This window comes from Medicago truncatula, chromosome 4, assembly GCF_003473485.1.
Source record: "Medicago truncatula cultivar Jemalong A17 chromosome 4, MtrunA17r5.0-ANR, whole genome shotgun sequence".
NCBI lineage: Eukaryota > Viridiplantae > Streptophyta > Magnoliopsida > Fabales > Fabaceae > Medicago > Medicago truncatula.
In genome coordinates this window covers 47,354,284-47,375,374 of record NC_053045.1, presented here as the reverse complement: position 1 = coordinate 47,375,374, position 21,091 = coordinate 47,354,284, and the positions used below count along the sequence as shown (strand labels likewise).

At 33.5% G+C, this 21,091-nt stretch overlaps 1 protein-coding gene across 1 annotated transcript; it reads left to right on the top strand.

Annotated features, from left to right (window-relative positions):
- Positions 1 to 14,413: 14,413 nt before the first annotated feature.
- On the top strand, positions 14,414 to 16,819 carry LOC25493497 (putative oxidoreductase TDA3). Its single transcript, XM_013602005.3, has 2 exons — positions 14,414 to 15,560; positions 16,283 to 16,819. The coding sequence occupies exons 1-2, from the start codon at positions 14,711 to 14,713 to the stop codon at positions 16,651 to 16,653; spliced, it is 1,221 nt and encodes a 406-aa protein (XP_013457459.1). The 5' UTR covers positions 14,414 to 14,710; the 3' UTR covers positions 16,654 to 16,819.
- Positions 16,820 to 21,091: the final 4,272 nt, after the last annotated feature.

The following is a 21,091-nucleotide window of genomic DNA, read 5'->3' as shown; positions in this document are numbered from 1 at the left end:
CTCTCTCTACCTCTCACTCTCCTTCACGTTATTTGCCTCGGTTTTCTCTCAAGCAATTATAAGAGATTAATAAAATGATTCATCAATTAAGTTCAATCATATCTTTAGGTATTATGATCCTATTAAATGGACATATAGTAATCTTTGCGTCCATAAATAAAAATAGTAATCTTTGTGGACTACAAAATCACTTTTTACGTCTCCAAAAACTAAATTTCAGTTATAAATAACAAAACTGAAAGAATACACGATCGTTCTCAAATCTCTACTACATAAATATCCGATAAATCAGCACATGCATACATAAGTATCATCTGGCTATTGATAAAGTGATTGTTGCGTGAATTCATTTACTTCATTAACTTGCAGGTCCAACTTTCTTACTAATCAGGGCTTGCACTTGATCATGCTTTAGGACGAAGAACAATTAATCCCTCTTTTCATGTGTGCACTTTTTAAAATTAAGTAAGTTGAAATATCGATAGGTATGACACAAGTTCAAATTTCATTAGAAAAGATATAAAAAGAATGCCCTTCCCCCACGAGGAGGGGATGTGTATGTGCATATGATAAGATATTGGTTAAACATTAAAGCATATATATTGACTTTATTCCCTTTGATTATTGTAATAATCGATGTTTTTGAATAAGTTAGGTAAGATGTGACAGTGGTTTAGTTTAACACCAATGATACATATAATATATGCAAAAGCAAACGGAATAAAAACAAAATAAACAGAAGTTTTTTTTTTGAAGGAAAAATAAACAGAAGTTTATTATTACTTTTAATTATTTAATTATTTTAATATTGTAGAATTATTAAGCATGGAAAAGGAACGGTAGTTCGATGGTGTCGTGTTCTAATTTGAAACTGCATTCTCCTAACAGAGTGCCACAAAAATTAAGGACATTGGAATCCATCAGATTAATACAAGACACATATGTATAAGGGACTTCGATTTTGTCCACCCACCCAATCTTTTCTTTCCTCTCCTATCTCTATCTTTATCACTTTTGTCACTATCTTTTCTTTTGTTTTTGATGTTGCTATGAATTTTCCTTTTCTCTCCTCGATCAACTCCTTTTTGTTTGTTTATTTCTTTGTATTATTATATACATTAATAATACATTATTGATTCTAATCTTGGTTATAATAAAAAGGGTTAAATATGTTTTTGTTTTTATAAATATATTAATTTTTCGTTTTAATCTCTTTAAAAAATTTCTTCAACTTTTATTCCTATAAAATTTTCAATCATTATTTTCGGTTCCTATTTTTAAGTTAATTTTTGTATTTTTTTTTATTAAAATTGTGCAGAAATGTGTAGAAATTGTAATTTATTTTTTTTAACAAAACATGAATTAAATATGAATTTTTAACGGCGGAACCCAATCTCAGCTTCCAATGATGCTAATGATTTCATTCCTCTTGATTTGGCAGCGGTACATATGCCTAGTCAAGACATGCGGCCTCCTTTGCCTGTAGTTGATCCAATTGTCAATGCTTCGGCGGATGAATCCCAAGACATCACTACATCAGGTCACACAACTACTATTACTTCTCCCGAGAAACATAGTGTTGAGCACGTTGACGTCCATTATGGGTCAGGCCATTCCTTGGTGTCACCCGTGATTGTAGAGCGGTCCCTTGTTGTAAGTGCTAGAATGCCCACGACAGTTCAAGAGGAGCAAGTGGTTGCTGAGTTACAACAACAAGAAGTACACCCCAGCAAGAATATTCAGCACGGTTTAGATTTGTGGGACAGAGTTCGTGAATATGATAAACGATCAGCTGCTGAAGACTTCACACCGGTCCTAACAAGAAAACAGAAACAGAAAATTAAAGTACAACAGGTCTTAGCAAAGCAGCCTACTAAAACCCGTTCTCGGGGTGGTAATCATCCAACTGCTCCATGAATTTTCTCAATTGGAATGTTAGAGGTATCAGTAATTCTGATACTGAGATTGCTTTAAAGACCGTCTCATAAATTTCTTTCGGGATAGATGTGGTTTACCTAACTACATATTTCCTTAATCTGTTTTTTGGTTGTTTTTGTTTATTGCTTTTTTATTTCCTTTATGTTTTCTTTTGAGGGTTTTGATCTAGTCCCCCCTTCTTTGTAATTATTTTTCTCCTTTTTTTAATAAAATCTCTAGAGTTTGGCGGCATAGGATGGAGGTTTCTCGGGGTGCCAACCTAGTTGGTAAGTCGATGTTGCCTCTTGATGCCTATCCTCACTCCTTGCGTATCAAAAAAAAAAAAGAATTTTTAACCGTCAAACATATAAAAATTCATATTAAGTTCATGTTTTATTAAAAAATCTTAATTTTTTTGGGAGAGATTCTTATAATATTATGATTTTTTTTTTAATTTTAAAAAAAAAAATATGAATTCTACATTTGAGTTTACGTTAAAGGAGTGATCAAATTTGAAGATGAAATTTTTTTGAGGGACTAAAAGTTGAAGAAATTGTTTAGAAGGACTAAAAGAAAAAGTTAACATATTTATAAGGACCACAAACATTTTTAACCCTAATAAAAAATAACCCATTTTACACTTATTAAGAAATTTAGTTATATTTGTGTAGAAAAAAAAAAGAGATTTAGTTAAATGGGATTAAATTTTTTGAACTTTATAAAATGTATCGATGCATTAGTTTATGAGAATAAAAGACTCATTGAAAAATAAAGCTTTTTTCAACAAAAAAAAAAAAAAACGTATATTAAAGGATATCTATATACTTATATAAAAAGAAATGTTCCTTGAATTTACCATTTAGCCCCTATAAGGGGTAATTTGGTAATCTACTTATTGGTTAAGTTTTTTTTTTAACCATGGCCTATGAATTTCCATTTTTGCCCCTAACCAATTTTTTTAATTACTTTCTAATTTTTATATTTTTAATAACTTTTAATTATTTTTCAATTTTTATATTTTTAACCATTTTTCAATTTTTTCTCCCAAATTCAGTTGCTTCTACATTCTTTCGAAGATTTTTTTTATGCTGTGATTATCCAAGGTTATTATTTTATCGTAGATAAACATTAAATGTAAAAGTGTGGAGGAAAAATTAGGTTAAAATTAGAGCCGACATTTTGCATAAATTAAATCTAGAGTTACTATAGTAAAGTCACACGAAAAATAGGTTAAATCTAGGGTTAATATTGCGTCACGGGTTAACATTTAGAAATAAGAGATGACATTTTGCTTAAATTAAATCTAGGGTTAATATAGTAAAGTCACAAGAAAAAATTAGGTTAAATATAGGGTTAATATTGCGTCACAGATTAACATTTAGAAATAAGAGATGCCATTTTGCATAAATTAAATCTAGGGTTAATATAATTTGTTTAGTAAAATTAAAGAGAAAAATTAGGAGCGATTTGTTTATTTTGATTTCCCTAACAATTAACGTTAACATTTTGATTAAATTAAACAGGGTTAATTAAATAGGGTTAATACAGTAAAATTAATCAAAGAATTTAGGTTAAATCTAGGGCAAGATTTTGCATTCGGGTTAACTTTAAGAAATAAAAAATAGATTAAGTATAGCAAGACGGTTTAATATTTATAAGTAAGAGATTAAGTTAAGTATAGCGAGAAGGGTTAACGGTTATTCATTTCCAAAAAAACAGCATATAATTGGGAACATACTTTTATTTTACTTTAGATAAACATTAAATGCAAAAGTGTGGAGGAAAAAATTAGGTTAAAATTAGATATGACATTTTGCATAAATTAAATCTAGGATTAATATAGTAAAGTCACTCGAAAAAATACGTTAAATCTAGGGCTAATATTGCATCACGGGTTAACATTTAGAAATAAGAGATGACATTTTGCATAAATTAAATCTAGGGTTAATATAGTAAAGTCACACGAAAAAATTAGGTTAAATCTAGGGTTAATATTGTGTCACGGGTTAACATTTAAAAATAAGAGATGACATTTTGCATAAATTAAATCTAGGGTTAATATAGTAAAGTCACACGAAAAAATTAGGTTAAATCTAAGGTTAATATTGCGTCACGGGTTAACGTTTATAAATGAGCTGACATTTTGCATAAATTAAATTTAGGGTTAATATAATTTGTTTAGTAAAATTAAGGAGAAAAATTAGGAGCAATTTGTTATTTTGATTTCCCTAACAATTAACGTTAACATTTTGATTAAATTAAATAGGGTTAATTAAATAGAGGTAATACAGTAAAATTAAGCAAAGAAATTAGGTTAAATCTAGGGTAAAATTTTGCGTTCAGGTTAACTTTAAGGAATAAAAGATTGCAATAGTTGTTATGTTATTTTTTATGTAGTGCTTTAGGCTCTGTGTTGCAAATTTTTAGTTTACGCAGCTTTGATTTTCACATTTATAAATGACAACAATTTTCCGTAATTTATAAGATTTCGCCTTTGAAACTAAATTTTAAAAAAATATGTTATTCAACCCGTGCGAAGCACGGGTTTGTAACTAGTTTTAAAATAGACAAGTTGGATTAGTGAGGGGAGCTCGGGACCGTTCACATCGAGGCTAGAACAACCACACAAGCAAGAGAGACACCACATTCTTGCCCAAAACCTTAAGGCTATAGGTTTATGGGTCCTCTTACTTATAAGGTGTTCCACCTTTACTCTTTTATCTGATGTGGGACATATAACTCACACTTGTACACAACAACACTCCTCCTCAAGTGTAGTCCATCAATTCATCGTGCTCTCCCTCAAGCGGAAGCTCTTACTTGTATCGCCGTTGATGGTTTCTCCGCAAACGGACCGACACTGCTTGCACTGCCGTCGTTGCTGCTTTCTACGCAAACGGACCGGCTGCCTCGGTCATACCCTTCGTCGAACAGTGTCCTGATACCACTGTTGGATTAGTGAGGGGAGCTCGGGGGACCGTCCACATCGAGGCTAGAACAACCACACAAGCAAGAGAGACGCCACACTCTTACCCAAAACCTTAATGCTATGAGTTTATGAGTCCTCTTACTTATAAAGTGTTCAACCTTTACTCTTTTATTCAATGTAGGACATATAACTCACACTTGTACACAAACATATGATTAAATAGAGTTAAAAGTGTTCTATTTTTTTTTTTTTTTGAAGGAAGAGTTAAAAGTGTTTTATTATTTACATTTAAGAGCAAAAAATATTAGCACTCTTTGACTTATATTCTAGACCAGAATATATAGTACTACTCGCTGGTTTCAAAATGTAAACAAAACAAAAGGCGTTATTTGGTAGTTCTACATACATAAGAGAATCGAAAGAATAAATAATTGTTCTCAAACTTATTTAGGTGTCCAAATTAAATAACACAATATTTTTAAAGTATCAATGAAGAGATTGTGTAATATCACCCTCTCAAAAAGGTCTAAATGTGGACTCTCACTATTAATTTTTAGTTAAAATTAAGTTTTATAATACTAATAAAAAGAAAATAGTACATTATTTCATTAAAATATACTAAAAATTGTAAAGGTTACTTTGAACTTTTTTTTTGAGAAATTCATACTGGATAAACTTCTCGATAAAACAAGTTCTGATATGAAATTAAATGTGAAGAAAAAGTAGTTTTGACGAATAAAATTATTATTTTTGTTAAATTAAGAAAAATAAATAAGATTAACATTATTTTTAATAGGAAAATGTGTAGTTGTGATTTGTGATCACATACATCGTTTTCCTAATAAATTGACTCTTGCTTTGCTGTTTTTTGTGTGTTTAGAATCTAACCAGAAAAAATGGAAAATATCCTCCCTAACTGCTTAGATTGTGGATTATATAATTAGCACATGCATTAATTTATGTTGTACTTGTATCAATCATGCATGCATAGTCCATGCGACTATGACTTAAAAGTGACTAATGTCAAATAAAAATTATACAATGGCAGCTGTAGACAATTGAGGTTCAACTTGCGGACACATTTTCTTCTTTGGTTTCTTTCTTTCTTATCCATGCTACCTATATTAATTATATGACCAATGCCTCAAATATTAATTAAGAGTTAAATATTGTAGTATTTTATATTGAATCATGTGTAATCAATGCATTAAAATCTTAAAAAAGTTTTATTTTTAATTTTAAATTTATTTTTTTAGTGTTCTTAACCGGTATTTTGGAGTCACTTGTTAGCATGATCCATGTTATTATTACCGATGAAAAGTTGAGTATTCCTAATAGGTCTTTGAAATATAAATGCAGTACTGTTTGTGTGTCAAAACATGTTTTGTTCTATGGGCATCTAGCTATTAATATAAGAGAAGGGCATCTAGCTATTAATTAAGTGCGAGTTGCACCTTGTTTTGTTCTATGGGCATATATTGCTGCATGCATAACTCCGATATTCAGCCAATGTGACACATTTGGATTGGAAAAGGATTGAATAATTTAAGTGGTTCAAGTTGAAGGATAAAAAGTTTGTTGTAATAAGTTTAAACTCGGACGAAATAGTAAATATTGATTAACAACTAATTTAAATTTTGTCATTCAAAATAATTTTGTACACTACACTTACCAACTAACTAAGACCATAAGTATTGAAGTCTCACATTACCAAAACTTCTAGCTTGATGTATATGTGTTTGGACATTATTCTCATGTCTTAAACTAGCCAGTTTTAAGAGTGAGTTTCAAATCAAATTAACATATGCATGTCATTAAGTACATTGAGAAGTAATTAAGGTTTTTTTTGGTTTAAATTCTGCCTTCATTGTGCTGACTTCGTCCATAGATAATAGTAGTATATAAAAATATTTGTGTAACCATATTTGTAACCGTGTAACCATATTTGTAACCATTCCTTACCCTAATGAGTCTTTATTCAGTTAGCACAAACTGTTATTTATAACAAATAGAAGTAATGTAAGATGACATTTCCCTAATTAAAGCTGAAAACTACCAAATTGATTTTATATTTTCACCTCCTTTGGTATGAACACAGTAACAGGAAAGACAGAAAAGTATTACAAATTTACTTAAATTGTATGCAGCTTAAAACCACATCTAGATTTGAAGAGGCCAAAACAAAACTGAGAGATTTTATTCCTTACTTTTGTTCAAAACTCTCTTCAACACTTACTTTTTTATTGGCTTAAATCATGATGGGTCTCACACTTTAAAAATTGATTCCACTGTACGTCATACATTGATTTCATCAAACAAAAGAATGGGTGTTGAAAAAAAAGCATGCTTAACATTCCTCATTTAAAAATATGACAAATTCGAAAAGAAACATTCAACAACCATAGGTCAAACATCCCACCTGTATAATGTTTTCTAATTTTCAACTTTTACTTATTGGACTGTAGGTTTTGGTCGTATGGGCCATGCACACCCTAGTGTTTTTTTGGTAACATGCACACTCTAGTGTGAATGCATACATAAAGTTTCGGCTCTTCTAAATCTTCATGCTTTGTTCTATTTGAATTTTGGAATGTATAGGGCAATTCAAATACTACTTGTTGGTTAGGATGGCTCTATCTCGTTCCATTATGCCTCTTCAATGTTTTGAGTTGCCAATAAAATTAGAGTCATGTCATAATGTTTAAAGAATTCATATTAGTCATTAAAAAAATATTACGAACACTCTTTTTTTAATATTCTCTAACAATCATTTTTTTATTGGATAAAATCCATATGGATGCAACACATGAAAACGAATCTTACGTAAAGTGGTGAGATCCACGTGAGTTTCACTCAATAGAAGAGTGAATATTAGAGAAAATGCTATAAAGAGAGTGTTTATAGTATTTCTTAATTTAAAGAAACTCTGTTTCTCAAGTAAAATAGATGAAGAAAAAAAAATTACACAACTTTCTACGTAAAGGTTAGCTCTTTTGATTGTTTATACATCACCTAAGTGTATTTGTTAGCATTTTTCGTAAAATTATTGTTGGGTTTTAGTTATTTTTAAGTGGTCAAGTTTTTTTTTTTTTTTTGTCAAGTAGCCTAGTGACCGGAGCTCACACATATTTAATGTGGAGAAGTGTGGTGTTCAGGGTTTGAACTTCGACCCCTGCATATATTATGCATTTGTCCTTACCAACTGAGTTAAACTCACGGAAACTAAGTGGTCCAGTTCTTATTCATGATAATGACTTTCAAACCGTTAAACTTTTGTTTCTATTCTTTTCTTTTTCTTCTATGCCCAAGTATATATGATTGCCCAGCGGTTACATGTTCCACCAAGCTTGACCTAGGAAGGAAACGTGTATTGTTTGGTTCTTTTGCAGTTAATTACTAACTTGGAGATAAGATCATTGGATTTATAGGGATTGGTTAATGCTAAACATAATTTGACATCTCTCCAACCAACTTCATTATCTTTAAATCTAAAAATGCAATGATTAACGAGTTAAAATGTGTAGTTCCGTTGGTCCCTATCAAATCAGGTATCAAGCATGCAAGTGATGAATAATCAAAAAAGTTGTCTGGTAACTGTATCGTGACCTATATGTTTCAAAATCCCTTCGAAATCATACGTACACTTAGCTTTTTTGTTTTAACTACCTGCACATTAGGAACGGAGACACGGAGCCAAGAATTAAACATAGGAGAATCAAGTTGAAAGAATGATTTAGAGAAAAAAATTAATGTTTAAATGCACAATATTTACAAGATATTTAAAAAGGAAGTTTCTACGGTCCAGTCATGAAACTGACTTTTTTGAAAAAGTTAATTTTAATCTTAATGTTTGATTCATTTTTAAATTGTTGATTGCTGATTAATGATCAATAGTCATTCATCTAGTAATGCTTGCAACATCTTGAACTTAAAGGTACCATTTTATCGTTGGCATCTTTAACATGCAAACAGAGTTGCTGATATCATGATATCATGTGAGTGTTACACTTTATTGGAAAGGCAAAAGCATTCTCATTGATCAATTGCTTAGAGTTAAATTACATAGGCTAGTGTTTATATACATATAAACACAGTTGACAAAATAACTCTGTAATAAAACTATTAATGACAGAATTAACTCTAATAAAAAACTTATTAACTTGCTAGTAAAAACCAGTTGACTTCTAACTCTATAGCTGTGAGTTAATCTCCTAACACCCCCCCTCAAGCTGGAGAGTGAATGTTCATCACTCCGAGCTTGGAGTGAAGCTTGCAAAAAGTTGCAGGTTCAAGAGCTTTGGTGAAAAAATCAGCTAACTGATTTGCAAAACTAATAGGAAGAAGATGGAATAAGCCAGCATGAAGTTGTTGCCGTACAACATGACAATCGATATCAATATGCTTTGTTCTTTCATGAAAAGTGGGATTTAAAGCAATATGTCTTGCAGACTGACTATCACAATAAAGAAGAGATGGTTGAATGAAAGAGATTTGAAGATCTTGAAGAAGATAAGTGAGCCACTGAAGTTCACAAGTGGTTGATGCAAGTGCACGATATTCAGCTTCCGAAGAGGACCGTGAAACTGTGGTTTGCTTCTTAGAACGCCACGAGACCAAGGATGAACCAAGAAATATGCAAAATCCAGTAATGGAGCGTCGTGTGGTCAAGCACGAAGCCCAATCAGAATCACTAAAAGCTTTGAGCTGAAGAGAGGATTCTGTTGGAAAAAAACAATCCTTGTGCAGGTGCACTTTTAATGTATCTCAAGATTCTCATGGCAGCTTCATAATGATGAATGGTAGGATGTTGCATAAACTGACTAAGTTGTTGAACAGCAAAACTTATGTCAGGTCTTGTATTTGTGAGATACAATAATTTTCCAATGATGCGACGATAAGCAGTAGGATCATGAGGTGGAGCAGAACTGTCATATAAAAGCTTGGAATCATGAACCATAGGTTGAACATTGCTTAGCAGCAAGCAAACCAGTATCGGAAAGGATATCTAATGCATATTTCCGTTGACAAAGATGAATTCCTTTGCGGGAACGTGACACTTCTAGGCCCAGAAAATATTTTAAATCACCAAGATCTTTAACTTTGAATGTATCATGCAGAAATTTCTTGACATATTCAATACTACTGAGGGAATTTCCCGTAAGTATAACATCGTCGACATAAACCAGTAGGGCTGTGAAAGAACCATTTTGAGATTTGGTAAATAAGGAATGATCATATTCTGAATTTTTGAAACCAATAGAAACTAGAGCATTTAACAATTTTGAGAACCATTGTCTACTTGCTTGACGTAGACCATATAAGGACTTTTACAATCGACAAACTTGATTGGAAAATTCTGGTTGAAGCCCTGATGGAAGTTTCATATATACCTCTTCATTTAAATCACCATGTAGAAAAGCATTATCCACATCGAGTTGTTTAAGGAACCAACCGTGTGCAGCTGCAATAGCAAGTAACAAACGCATAGTTGTGAGTTTAGCAACGGGAGAGAAAGTATCAAAAAAATCTACCCCTTCTTGTTGAGTGTAGCCTTGAGCTACTACACGGGCTTTATATCTTTCCACAGTACCATCAGCCTTGTGCTTGATTCGGTACACCCACCTGCAACCAATAGCAACTTTGCCTGGAGGCAATTTCGTTAGATGCCAGGTATTATTAGCAGCAAGAGCTTGTAATTCAGCATTCATAGCATCGATCCATTCCGGGGACAAAGTGGCTTGTTTGTAAGATTTTGGTTCAATAGAAGTGGAAAGAGCAAGTGTATACTTTAAGTGGTTAGGGGACAAAGAATTATAGGACAAAACAGAAGACAAAGGATACTTGATGTTACCTGAATTAGAAGATGATGAACTTAAATTACATAGGCTCTGATACCATATTGGAAAGGCAAAAGCATTCTCATTGATCAATTGCTTAGAGTTAAATTACATAGGCTAGTGTTTATATATAGATAAACACAGTTGACAAAATAACTCTGTAATAAAACTATTAATGACAGAATTAACTCTAATAAAAAACTTATTAACTTGCTAGTAAAAACCAGTTGACTTCTAACTCTATAGCTGTGAGTTAATCTCCTAACACACTTTGTGGGGTGTTACACTTAAAATAAGGCAGGATAAAATTAGATTAAGTGTATTCTTGTTAATTGATGATACTGAGAAGACTGAACTTTTGATGTCACTGTACAAACAATGGGGTGTTACTCACAACACTTTTAATGTTATAGTGTTAACTTCACCATAAAAGTCATTCTAATGACTTCACCATAGAATTTTCCATTTAAAAAATTATCAGATATATTCAAAGTTATAAGAAATTTTAAGGATATAAGAAAGATGAGAGTGTTTTGAGGTTTGCTCGAGAATGAAGAGACTACAATGAATTTTGAATATATAGCAGCAAAAGAAAATGTGAAACAATAAAAATACAAGCGTGTGAGGATGAATTCAAGATGAAATGACCAATGAATCAATGGCAATGCGCAACCAAAATTGCAGACTGTGATTCAATCTTTTTAAACGAAATTGCAATGATAAATCATATATTGGGATTCTAGTTTAGGATTAATTACGTTTCCTCTATCAATTTCTAACAAAACCTCACTTTCTTTTTCGTTGTTGTTAAAGATTCTAGTTAAGTATTAGTGCAATTAAGTCTAGAAACATATCTCTATATATATATTGAGTCAAAAAAGAACCATTATACAATAATAATCGTTTAAAGTTTGTGCACGATGTTTAAGGAAATGATTAATTATGTTGATTTCATTGGTAAATTTAATGTCATTTACTAAAATCCCCATATTAATTGTAGTTACTAGATTAGTTAAAATGGATGAAATTTAATAAATAAGGGTATAATAAATAGCTTCCTATAATGTCCAATTACAAGACTTGATGTTAAATGTACCACAAAATAATAAAATGCTATTTGTCTCATGTTATTTATGTTATCCTGATTTATTTTTTGTAATGACTAAAAACTGTTTTAGTTTTTTCAAAGATTAAATTGAGTCTTGCATATTTTATTAAGGATTAAAATGAGTCTTCACTCAATAAGAATGAGGCGGAATTTTTCTAGAAGTTCTTCCTCTTTTTGGCTCGTTATGTTAATCTATAGGTAGATGTGATTTTTGGACACGAACTCTCTTATAGGTATCAAGATATCCCATGACAAGAAGTTGATTATAGGTTAATCTCTATAAGTATATAAAGAAACGGATCTAAAAAACTAACTATTAAACAAAACATAAAAATGTACTTCCTCTGGTCATTATTATAAACAAACCTTCATTTTTTAGATACATTAACCTAGATACATTAATTATCCCATGTATTTAAAAAGTGAAGTTTTGTTTATAATAGTGATCGGAGGAGTATCATAAATATTAATTTTTCCTTCACGGTCTTTTATTTTCCATTTTGATTTCTCAAAAAGTTATGTGGCCTTTGGGGGACATAGTGCATACACTTTGGTGCGGTTGATGATAATGGATTTGTCACTTATGTTACTTTAATTTCCGTCTCATGTTTCTTTGTTTAGCAAGTAGCTTTTGTTGCTTGAATGAGTATTAAGCATATTAATGAATCTATCTAAATTGTAGCATGAATGAGAGTATGGTATGGTCACGCTGATCCATAATCTAGTGTATATCTCAGTGGACTAGTTTCAGCGGACAATATTGTCATGTGATCCTTGAAAAATTTACTTTGAACAAAATAACTAGGACATATCTTGTTAGCCAAACACAATTGTATATACTCGACATATAGGATTTGAAGGTCGTGGTCTCCAAATGGTAGTTCATCAACCTGTAAATATTTGTACATGGCAATCAAACCAAACATCAAGTCAATCATGCATAATGATAAATGTGATCGGTTCCTGCATGGTAAGTAACAATTTCATGCGAAAGAATTCAACTTAATTGTTCAAGCTGAAACTTCATTGAATGTTAAGCATTATATTGAGCTAACATGTTTTGAATTGTTAAGAACTATTAAGATTACTGGTGCTGTAACCTTGGCTCGTATAGTATGTCGATTTATAATAACATAGCACATCAAAAATTTGCAGTCTAGCTTTTAGTGATAGCTGCACTTGTCTAGATAACTGATAATCCCTGCAAAATTATCTCTGAGCTAACTGTATAGAGCACATCTTGTTAGCCACACACAATTGTGTCTGCTCGACATGAAAATGCTTTCGTTATGACGAATCATTAGAGCACTCGTTGAGACCGTAAGCTAAAGTAATTTTCAATATCCTTGGTACAACTAAGAGCAGAACCGATGATGACGCTTGGTCGGTGCGATGGAGCACTTAATAATCTTTCGTGTCACAATCGTGTTTTAGACAATGTTACATAAGCCCAATCGTGTATGTCATCTTTTGGCTTGAAGTAGCAACGAGATATGTGTCGAGATTGATCACATTAATTAGATTCATAACAACGAATGATGACATTTAGCATAAGGAGAGATTTCCAAATGATGCGCTTACATAGTTACATGTAGTCTTCAAACATTTCTCGTAGTGTGCTTTGGTACAGGCTTTAGACAAGTCCATTGAATTGCTAGTTTAAATATACGATGAGTTGTACAACTCGTATAAGGATGTTTTCTTTTTAACCATTTTGGTAGTATTCTCAATCTAATTTCATATGATTGTATGACCCATCTTGGATGGCGTTGTGACCACTAAATCTGTAAAGACAAATCGGTATCCGATTTCAAGTATGTTTAGAAACATTACCTCAGATTTAAGGTGTTGAGATTATTAGACAACAATGGTGATCCCCTTAAATTTTGGCAGAACCATTTTGTTCACAGCTCTGAACTGTGTTGTTGCATTTAACTGAGCAAAGATAGAGTGCGAAAGAGCTTGCTCTTTATGACGACGGGCCTTTGAGAAGGAGTCCATGTCCATCTCACGATATTGTCATTGGAAACGGTCAAGATTTCTATAGAACCTGTAAGACTGCAAAGTATTAATCTAATTCAAATTGTTTGAACCTATTATCTCGGATTGACAGCTGCTAGTGTATTCGATATCAAGAGATATGATTGTATTCACTTAGTGTCGACGCAAATGAGCTTGGGCATCCAAATTGTGAACACATTTTTTAAGAGTTTCCTTGTCTATATGTTTTGGAGCAACATTCAGATATAAAGATCCATTGTAGGAAATATGAAGTATATTCTCATGCAATGTCTTTAGAGACCAAACCATATACAATATGTAGTACAAATATATGTGGACGTGAAGTTGAAGTGGAGCATAGCACTGATATCATTTTCGGTTATGAAATGTATTCCATGATTCAGAATATGCCACAGGACCCAGGCAATGGTTTCTTTTAGCATCAATGATTTGTTAGTTATGACATACATTGAACTAATTGGATATGCTATCATAATAAATAATAGGAAAGTATACACTTGTTTGCTGGTTGATCCCGTAAAGCATTATATTAACTTGAACGTCAAAGTGTTAGCAAATACACCACATCATCAAACAGCATCAGTAACGTGGATCCAGCCAAATGTTACCGATTCTACTACCGATCTTAATCCAATGTGAAATTATATATCCAATCTGAGTTGTAATCAGAAAACACCAACTAAACCTGAAGAAACCCATTATTGATTCAGAACCATAACTTCTTTAAACTGAATTAATTGATTCATGTATTGGAAAGGTTTTATCTTATTAGGAGATCACTATTGCGTGTGCCTAGTGACCCAACCAGTGCCCAAACCAATTACCAGCCACAAAATGACCATATTATATTAGTTGAAAACGAAAAAGGAATTCTAGAGACACGTGTCCAATTCAAAAATGCTAATCTGTATGAATCTAGCGGTGGCAATTCCTCGAAACAGAATACGCATTTCCACTATCAAATCTGTTCAATCTCAAGATTCTCAACCCATGGATCACCCGAAGAGAGTGGTTGTTTGCGGCGGCGGAGTCATCGGCGTTTGCACTGCTTACTTTCTCACCAAGAAAGGTGCCTCCGTCACACTCATCGAGAAATCCACCATCGCCTGTGCCGCTTCCGGTAAAGCCGGTGGATTTCTCGCTTTAGATTGGTGTGACGGAGGCCCAGTTGAACACCTTGCTCGTGCAAGCTTCAATCTGCACCGTTCACTCTCTCAAGAGCTTAACGGTACAGAAGCATACGGTTATCGATCACTCACCGCTCTCAGCCTCACCGTAGCTGAAGAATCAAAAACCACTGTTTCTTCCTCCTCGTCAGCTACTTTGCCATCTTGGATTGATGGGCCGACCCATGGGCCTAAAACAATTGGAACACACGAAACTACTGCGCAGGTGCATCCGCAACTGTTTACGCGGACACTGATTGAGAACGCTGTGGAGAAGTACGGTGTGAAAGTCGTGATTGGGAAATTGGAGAGGTTGGTGGTGGAAGGAGGAAAAGTTGAATCAGTGATTCTAGAAAGTGGGGGTGTTGTGGATGCGGATGCGGTGGTTTTAGCATTGGGTCCTTGGTCTAATAAGTTGGAGTTGTTGTCTTCAAGGTTTAGAGTTTCTGGGCTTAAGGCCCATAGTATTGTTTTGGAGCCCAAAGAAGCTAATGCTATAACGCAACATGCTCTTTTTCTTAGCTACCGTGCTTCCAATCGAAGGACACCTCTTGACCCAGAAGTGTACCCTCGCCCTACAGGTATGCATGTACTAATCAAATATCTTAGTCACAGAAAAATATTTAGGTATAAATATAAAAATAACATTGATTTTAAAATTGCAGTCTTTAATCTTTTTTATTTAAATTTTGGTCACTTAAATTATGTACTTTGGTTTTTTAAGTGTTTTTGTCATTTGAATATGTAGAGGAAGTGGCAATGACTACCTAAAACTCACACACTAAGCTCCCGGGTTCGAATACGGATGGAGCTATCTAGCCTAATAATATCAACATTGTCAGTTAGTTAGGTTTTACAAACTGTTTTGTCGTTGAACTTAAAATGTTAGACTCTTGTCGTTTAAGTTACAACATATTTTGGACCCCTAAAATTAATTTGACCGACTCAAATGAAAAATTGACATAAACAAACCAAATGTCTATAAAAAAAAATTAAGGGATCCAGCATTGGTTGTTTGGTTGATGAACTAAGGAACATTGAAAGAGTTTAAAAGATGAGGTTTCGGCTCGATCGTCATAAACTAACATTGGCATAAAAATAAAATAAAATTAAGGGGTCCAAAGTGTCTATAAAGAACCAAAATGGAAAGAAAAAAGTTGAATACTACTTAAAAATGAAATGGTCCAAATGTTCTTAGAAATTATTGTTGTTTATTTGAAGTTGCCATTGGCACAAAAGTGAAATCTAAAAGTAATATATAACTAAGCCATTAATAAATACTAATGTTTTTTTTCTCCTTCAGGAGAGGTATATGTGTGTGGGATGTCAAAGGAGGAAGAGGTACCTGATGATCCAGAGGAGATAAGGGGTAACGAAGAATCAATTGCGATGCTGAAGAGGGTAGCTAAGACCGTATCAAGCCATCTCGGGGAAGAAGGAGTGAAGGTGGAGCAAGCGTGCTTTTTGCCATGTACCGATGATGGCGTGCCGATTATAGGAGAGGTTCCTGGTGTGAAAGGTTGCTATGTAGCGACAGGACATAGTTGCTGGGGTATTCTCAATGGCCCTGCCACTGGAGCTGCTGTTGCTGAGCTTGTACTTGATGGTCATTCCACCATTGTTGATCTTAAACGGTTTAGTCCTGCTAGATTTGTTGGGCGTACCAAGGCTTAGTCACTCTTGGTACATGGTGTGGCAGGACTCTTTTCAAGTGTTGCTTATTTGTAACTTTTTATGATGTATATATTAATATAATTGTTGGATTAGCAAAAATAAAGTGTGTGAGCCTTAGTTGATTAACTAGGCTATTTACCAAATCAAACTTAGCGTGTGAGCCTTACTTGATTGGACTTACTAATTGGATTTGCTTCGACTTTGCAACATTTGTTTGTTTTTTCTTTCTAAATGGAAGTAAATTAAGTAAGTTCTAGCCAACTTGAGCGGAAGATTGAGATTGTTAATTCTATTAATCAAGATAAATATTGGGCTAGTCTCAACTCCTACTACAGAAGAATCAAAATTTGGTTAAATAAAGATTGGCTTATCATAATAGAGTGTGCAATGTGCTAACTTTTTAGCTTCATGAAAATTAAAAAATTGAACCTGGGTTTGCATTGCTTTCAGATCCACTTTTAGGCTAGATAGTTTTATTAGCAGAGATTTGGTTGGGACTCCAGTCCCCCCATAAACTCTATATCTTTGTTTTGAGAATTTCTTTTCTCATCCTCCTAGCCTCTCGTGCGCCCTCAAAACTTTCGATTTTAACCCGTTCGGATTATATAATCCAAAATAAACTTTTCAATTTTAGAATATATAATCTGAAACCACCCACACTCTACCGAAAAACAGAAAATGCATGTATACATATGCAGATTTAACAAACATTCATAAACCAACATAAACATATATAATTATATAAAAAAAAAAAATCATTATATATGTGTTTAGTTTTTTAATGATATACATTTCAACTGATCTTTGTCGAGGTTTATGCTACCCCAATCATCGCTTTCAAGATCTATGTTAAGATCTCCATTAATTGATATATCTTAGATACACAATCATACCAATATTAGAGGATAAACTTGTTCTCTTTAAATCATTCTTTATCTTCAAAACAATTTGGATCACTGTTCTTCAAACCATTATGCTTCTAAAAAACATGTGTTTATATAACTCAAGAGTAGTCCTCGTTTTGATGTTATTTTTGTAAGGGTTAAGTTAGATTCTGATTTAGAGTAGATCTAAGGTGGTGATAGGATTTTAAGTGTATAGTGGAGAAATTCGGCAAAGCTCCACGGAGGAGGTGATGTACCAACAAATGCACTTATGTTCAAGTTAGTATTTGATTGAGTAGAGTGAATGGCTTATCATAATAGAATTTGTACATTTCTTCTAGCATAGATTTTTTTTTTTGAACAATTTCTTCTAGCATAGATGTCCTTTTGTAAGTGAGATTTCAAATGAATAAGATAAATATCATTGATGTTGTTGAGAAATTCTTGGTATGATTCACATATCGCCGTGCAATCTAAAGTAAAAAATGTTGTAGTGAATGGTTTGTTGTTGGGAAGGTATGCTAATACGGGTTGGTGGTACATCATTGAAAATTGCTTTTTTGATAAAGGAAAGTTCCTATTAACACAAATAAAATACTTAAATACCCCTAGCGGTAGTTAACAACCGTTATCCAAACCGCCGACAATTAACTGCCGCTGGAAGTCAGCGGTTGTTAACAACCGTTGCGTTCTGCGAATAAACAAGAACAGAACCCTCATTTTTCCATTTTCCAGAAACACAAACACTAAAATCACAACTTCCAAATTTCTCCAAACTTGTACTTCACGAATTTGCGCCAAATTTCATCAATTAATTCACAAGTAAGTTCCTTCCTTCCTATTTACATGCAATGTAGTTTGTTTAGGGTGTTAGTTTTCATAATTTTGAGCAAAATGTTAGTTTTAGGTTAGGTTAAAAAATTAAAAATTAAGCTTGATTTAGGTTTTAAAGTATTGTTTATTATGGAATTGTTGTTTAGTGTAAATGTAGGTACAATGTAGCCCTTTAGATGTTCAAATAACACTAGTTGTGCTCCTAATTTAGAATGCAGATAAGGTGTTTGATGAAATGCCTAAGTAACAACATGTTGCTTTTTTTGTGTAATTTTTTCTCAAATATGTTCAATTTTATAATGTATATATGTTCTAATTATTATAAACTTGAATTTTAAATTTTTTGGCAAGTTTTAAGAATGACATAATGTGGTATTTTATATAAATGTCTAAGTTGTTGAATGATTGTAAGTGTGGATTTGTATGAATGCCTAAGTTTAATTATTGATATGTTACATGTTACTTGCTTGGATTTTATGTTACGGTCAATGCCTTAAAAGTATATAGTTTTTAGGAAATGCCTAAATACATTCTCCACGTATTTATGTTATTTTTAATTTGTTTTGTACAGATATGGCTGGGGAGGAGGATGTGCGGGAGCGGTGTATTAGAGAGGGTAAGGTGCGCAAAGGTAAAACTGCTATGTCAGATGATGATGCTAGGGATGAGATTAGGACTGAAGCGGATTTATGAAGACCACCTGACAGAGGCTAGACGGCTGGACGACTGACATACGAGGGAGGAGCTGCAGGAGAGAGCCAGGAGGAGACAGTGGTGTGTGAGGAGTTTTCTTCTATATCTCGTCGGTTGTGCGTTGTTCACTAACAAAACGAACATACACATCGACTTGATATATCTTGATTGTATCGCGGACTTGCAGGCGATTGGGAAGTGGTCATGGGGAGGGATGGCCTTAGCGTATCTGTACGACTATCTGGATGATTCTGTTATTCTGAATAACAGAATGATGGCTGGGAGTAGACTCTTTTTATGGTAATAATTTAATATTTATCTTCATTTCTTTATGAATTTATTTTATAATTTTTATTATCATGTTAGATTATTTTTTCCTAAGTTAGACTGCATTTATTTAGGATTTAATTTAAATTTTTTTGTGAAGCTTTTATAATGTATTTTATTTATTTGTTGCAGGGATGGATTTTGGAGCATTTGTCAGGTCCGTACCCAAGGAAGAAAAACAAGGAGTGGACGCCGGAGAGATCATGTGCTGGGAGATGGCTTACTAGTAAAGGGCATACTGATGTGCACCATTACCGCTTACTGCTTGATCGCTTAGAGGTGGATGACGTCAGGTTTTCTAGTTATGGTGATCACAGAGAGATACACCCTTTTCAGCTTATTGTCACTTACTCGGGATGGCTGATGTGCGGGAAGGAGAGGATGTAGCGTCATTTACCTGAACAGGTAAAGAGGCAGCTTTTCTATGTACAGGATGTTCCCAGACATCCGTCATCTGTCGCTCAGGTGCCTACGCATTTGCTGACCACCGTGCTGCAGAATGCTCAGGTGTGGTTCTTCATTGGGGAGATGTGCGTGAGAGACCATGGCATCATGCGTCTGCTAAATGGCTTGGTATGCCAAAGTCTCTCACCTGATGAAGGATCTCCTCCCAGGCCGGCGAACGTGGAGCAGATCATAGAGGAGGAGCATGCCAGTGAGATGTATGACACACTGACGATCATCCGGGATGTGGTACATATAACTGATGATATTGTGGTCAGGCAAGCCGGGATGACTAAAGAGGAGATTGTTCAGGAGGTGATGCGGATAGCCGGTACTGGTCGCCCTGACCTTACGTATCAGATTGCCAGGTGGCGTAGGGGGCTAAGGCATGCTAGGCAGTAGGGTTGATTATGATTAGGCTTTTTTTTTTTATGTATTTTTTTACTGTGATGATCGTGATGTATAATTATGACATGTTTCGTACATTTTCTTATTTCTATGACATTTTCGGACGTACCTTTTATATTATTTCTTGCGTTTTAAATATCCTGTTCTTGTTAATTTTATCCTGTTCCTGTTAAATATTTGATGAGTGACTGGAAACCAAACATGTTGATCAAGTGCTACCTTTTAGTTGGTTTGGAAAAATGAGCTACTGCCTGGAAAAATTTCCAAGCATACAGCGGTAGTTAACAACCGCTGGATTTAGCTGCAGTTAACTGCCGGCGGTTTGCAGAACGGTGGTTAACTATCGCTGGAAGCATTTAAGTAATTTACTTGTGTCAATTGGAACTTTTCAATGTTAAAAAAGCAATTTTCTACATCATTTTAACGTGTAATTTTTTAGGTAAAGTCTTTTATGTATTGAGCCTCATTCCAATCCATAACAAGTCCAAAACTAGTTTAAAATAATATCAGAGTATATTCGAGATTTGCTGGGCTATCGTTACAAGATCATCCGAGATAAACTCTATATATTTAGTCATACACGTGGGAATAGTATATTAAGAGTCTCACATTAAATAAAATATAACTTCAATAAATATTTATAAATAATCATAAATTCTCAATCTACACGTCTATTTTGTATGCTTTGAAGAATCACTGATTGTATTTCTTAGGTTCTCTCTTTCCCTATGGTCGCTCCATTATCCATTCTAACACATATATATATTCAACCAAACAAACACCTAATATTAAAATTGATGAATCTCACGGAACTGATTAATGAAGCAAAGATACTGTTATCGTTAGTA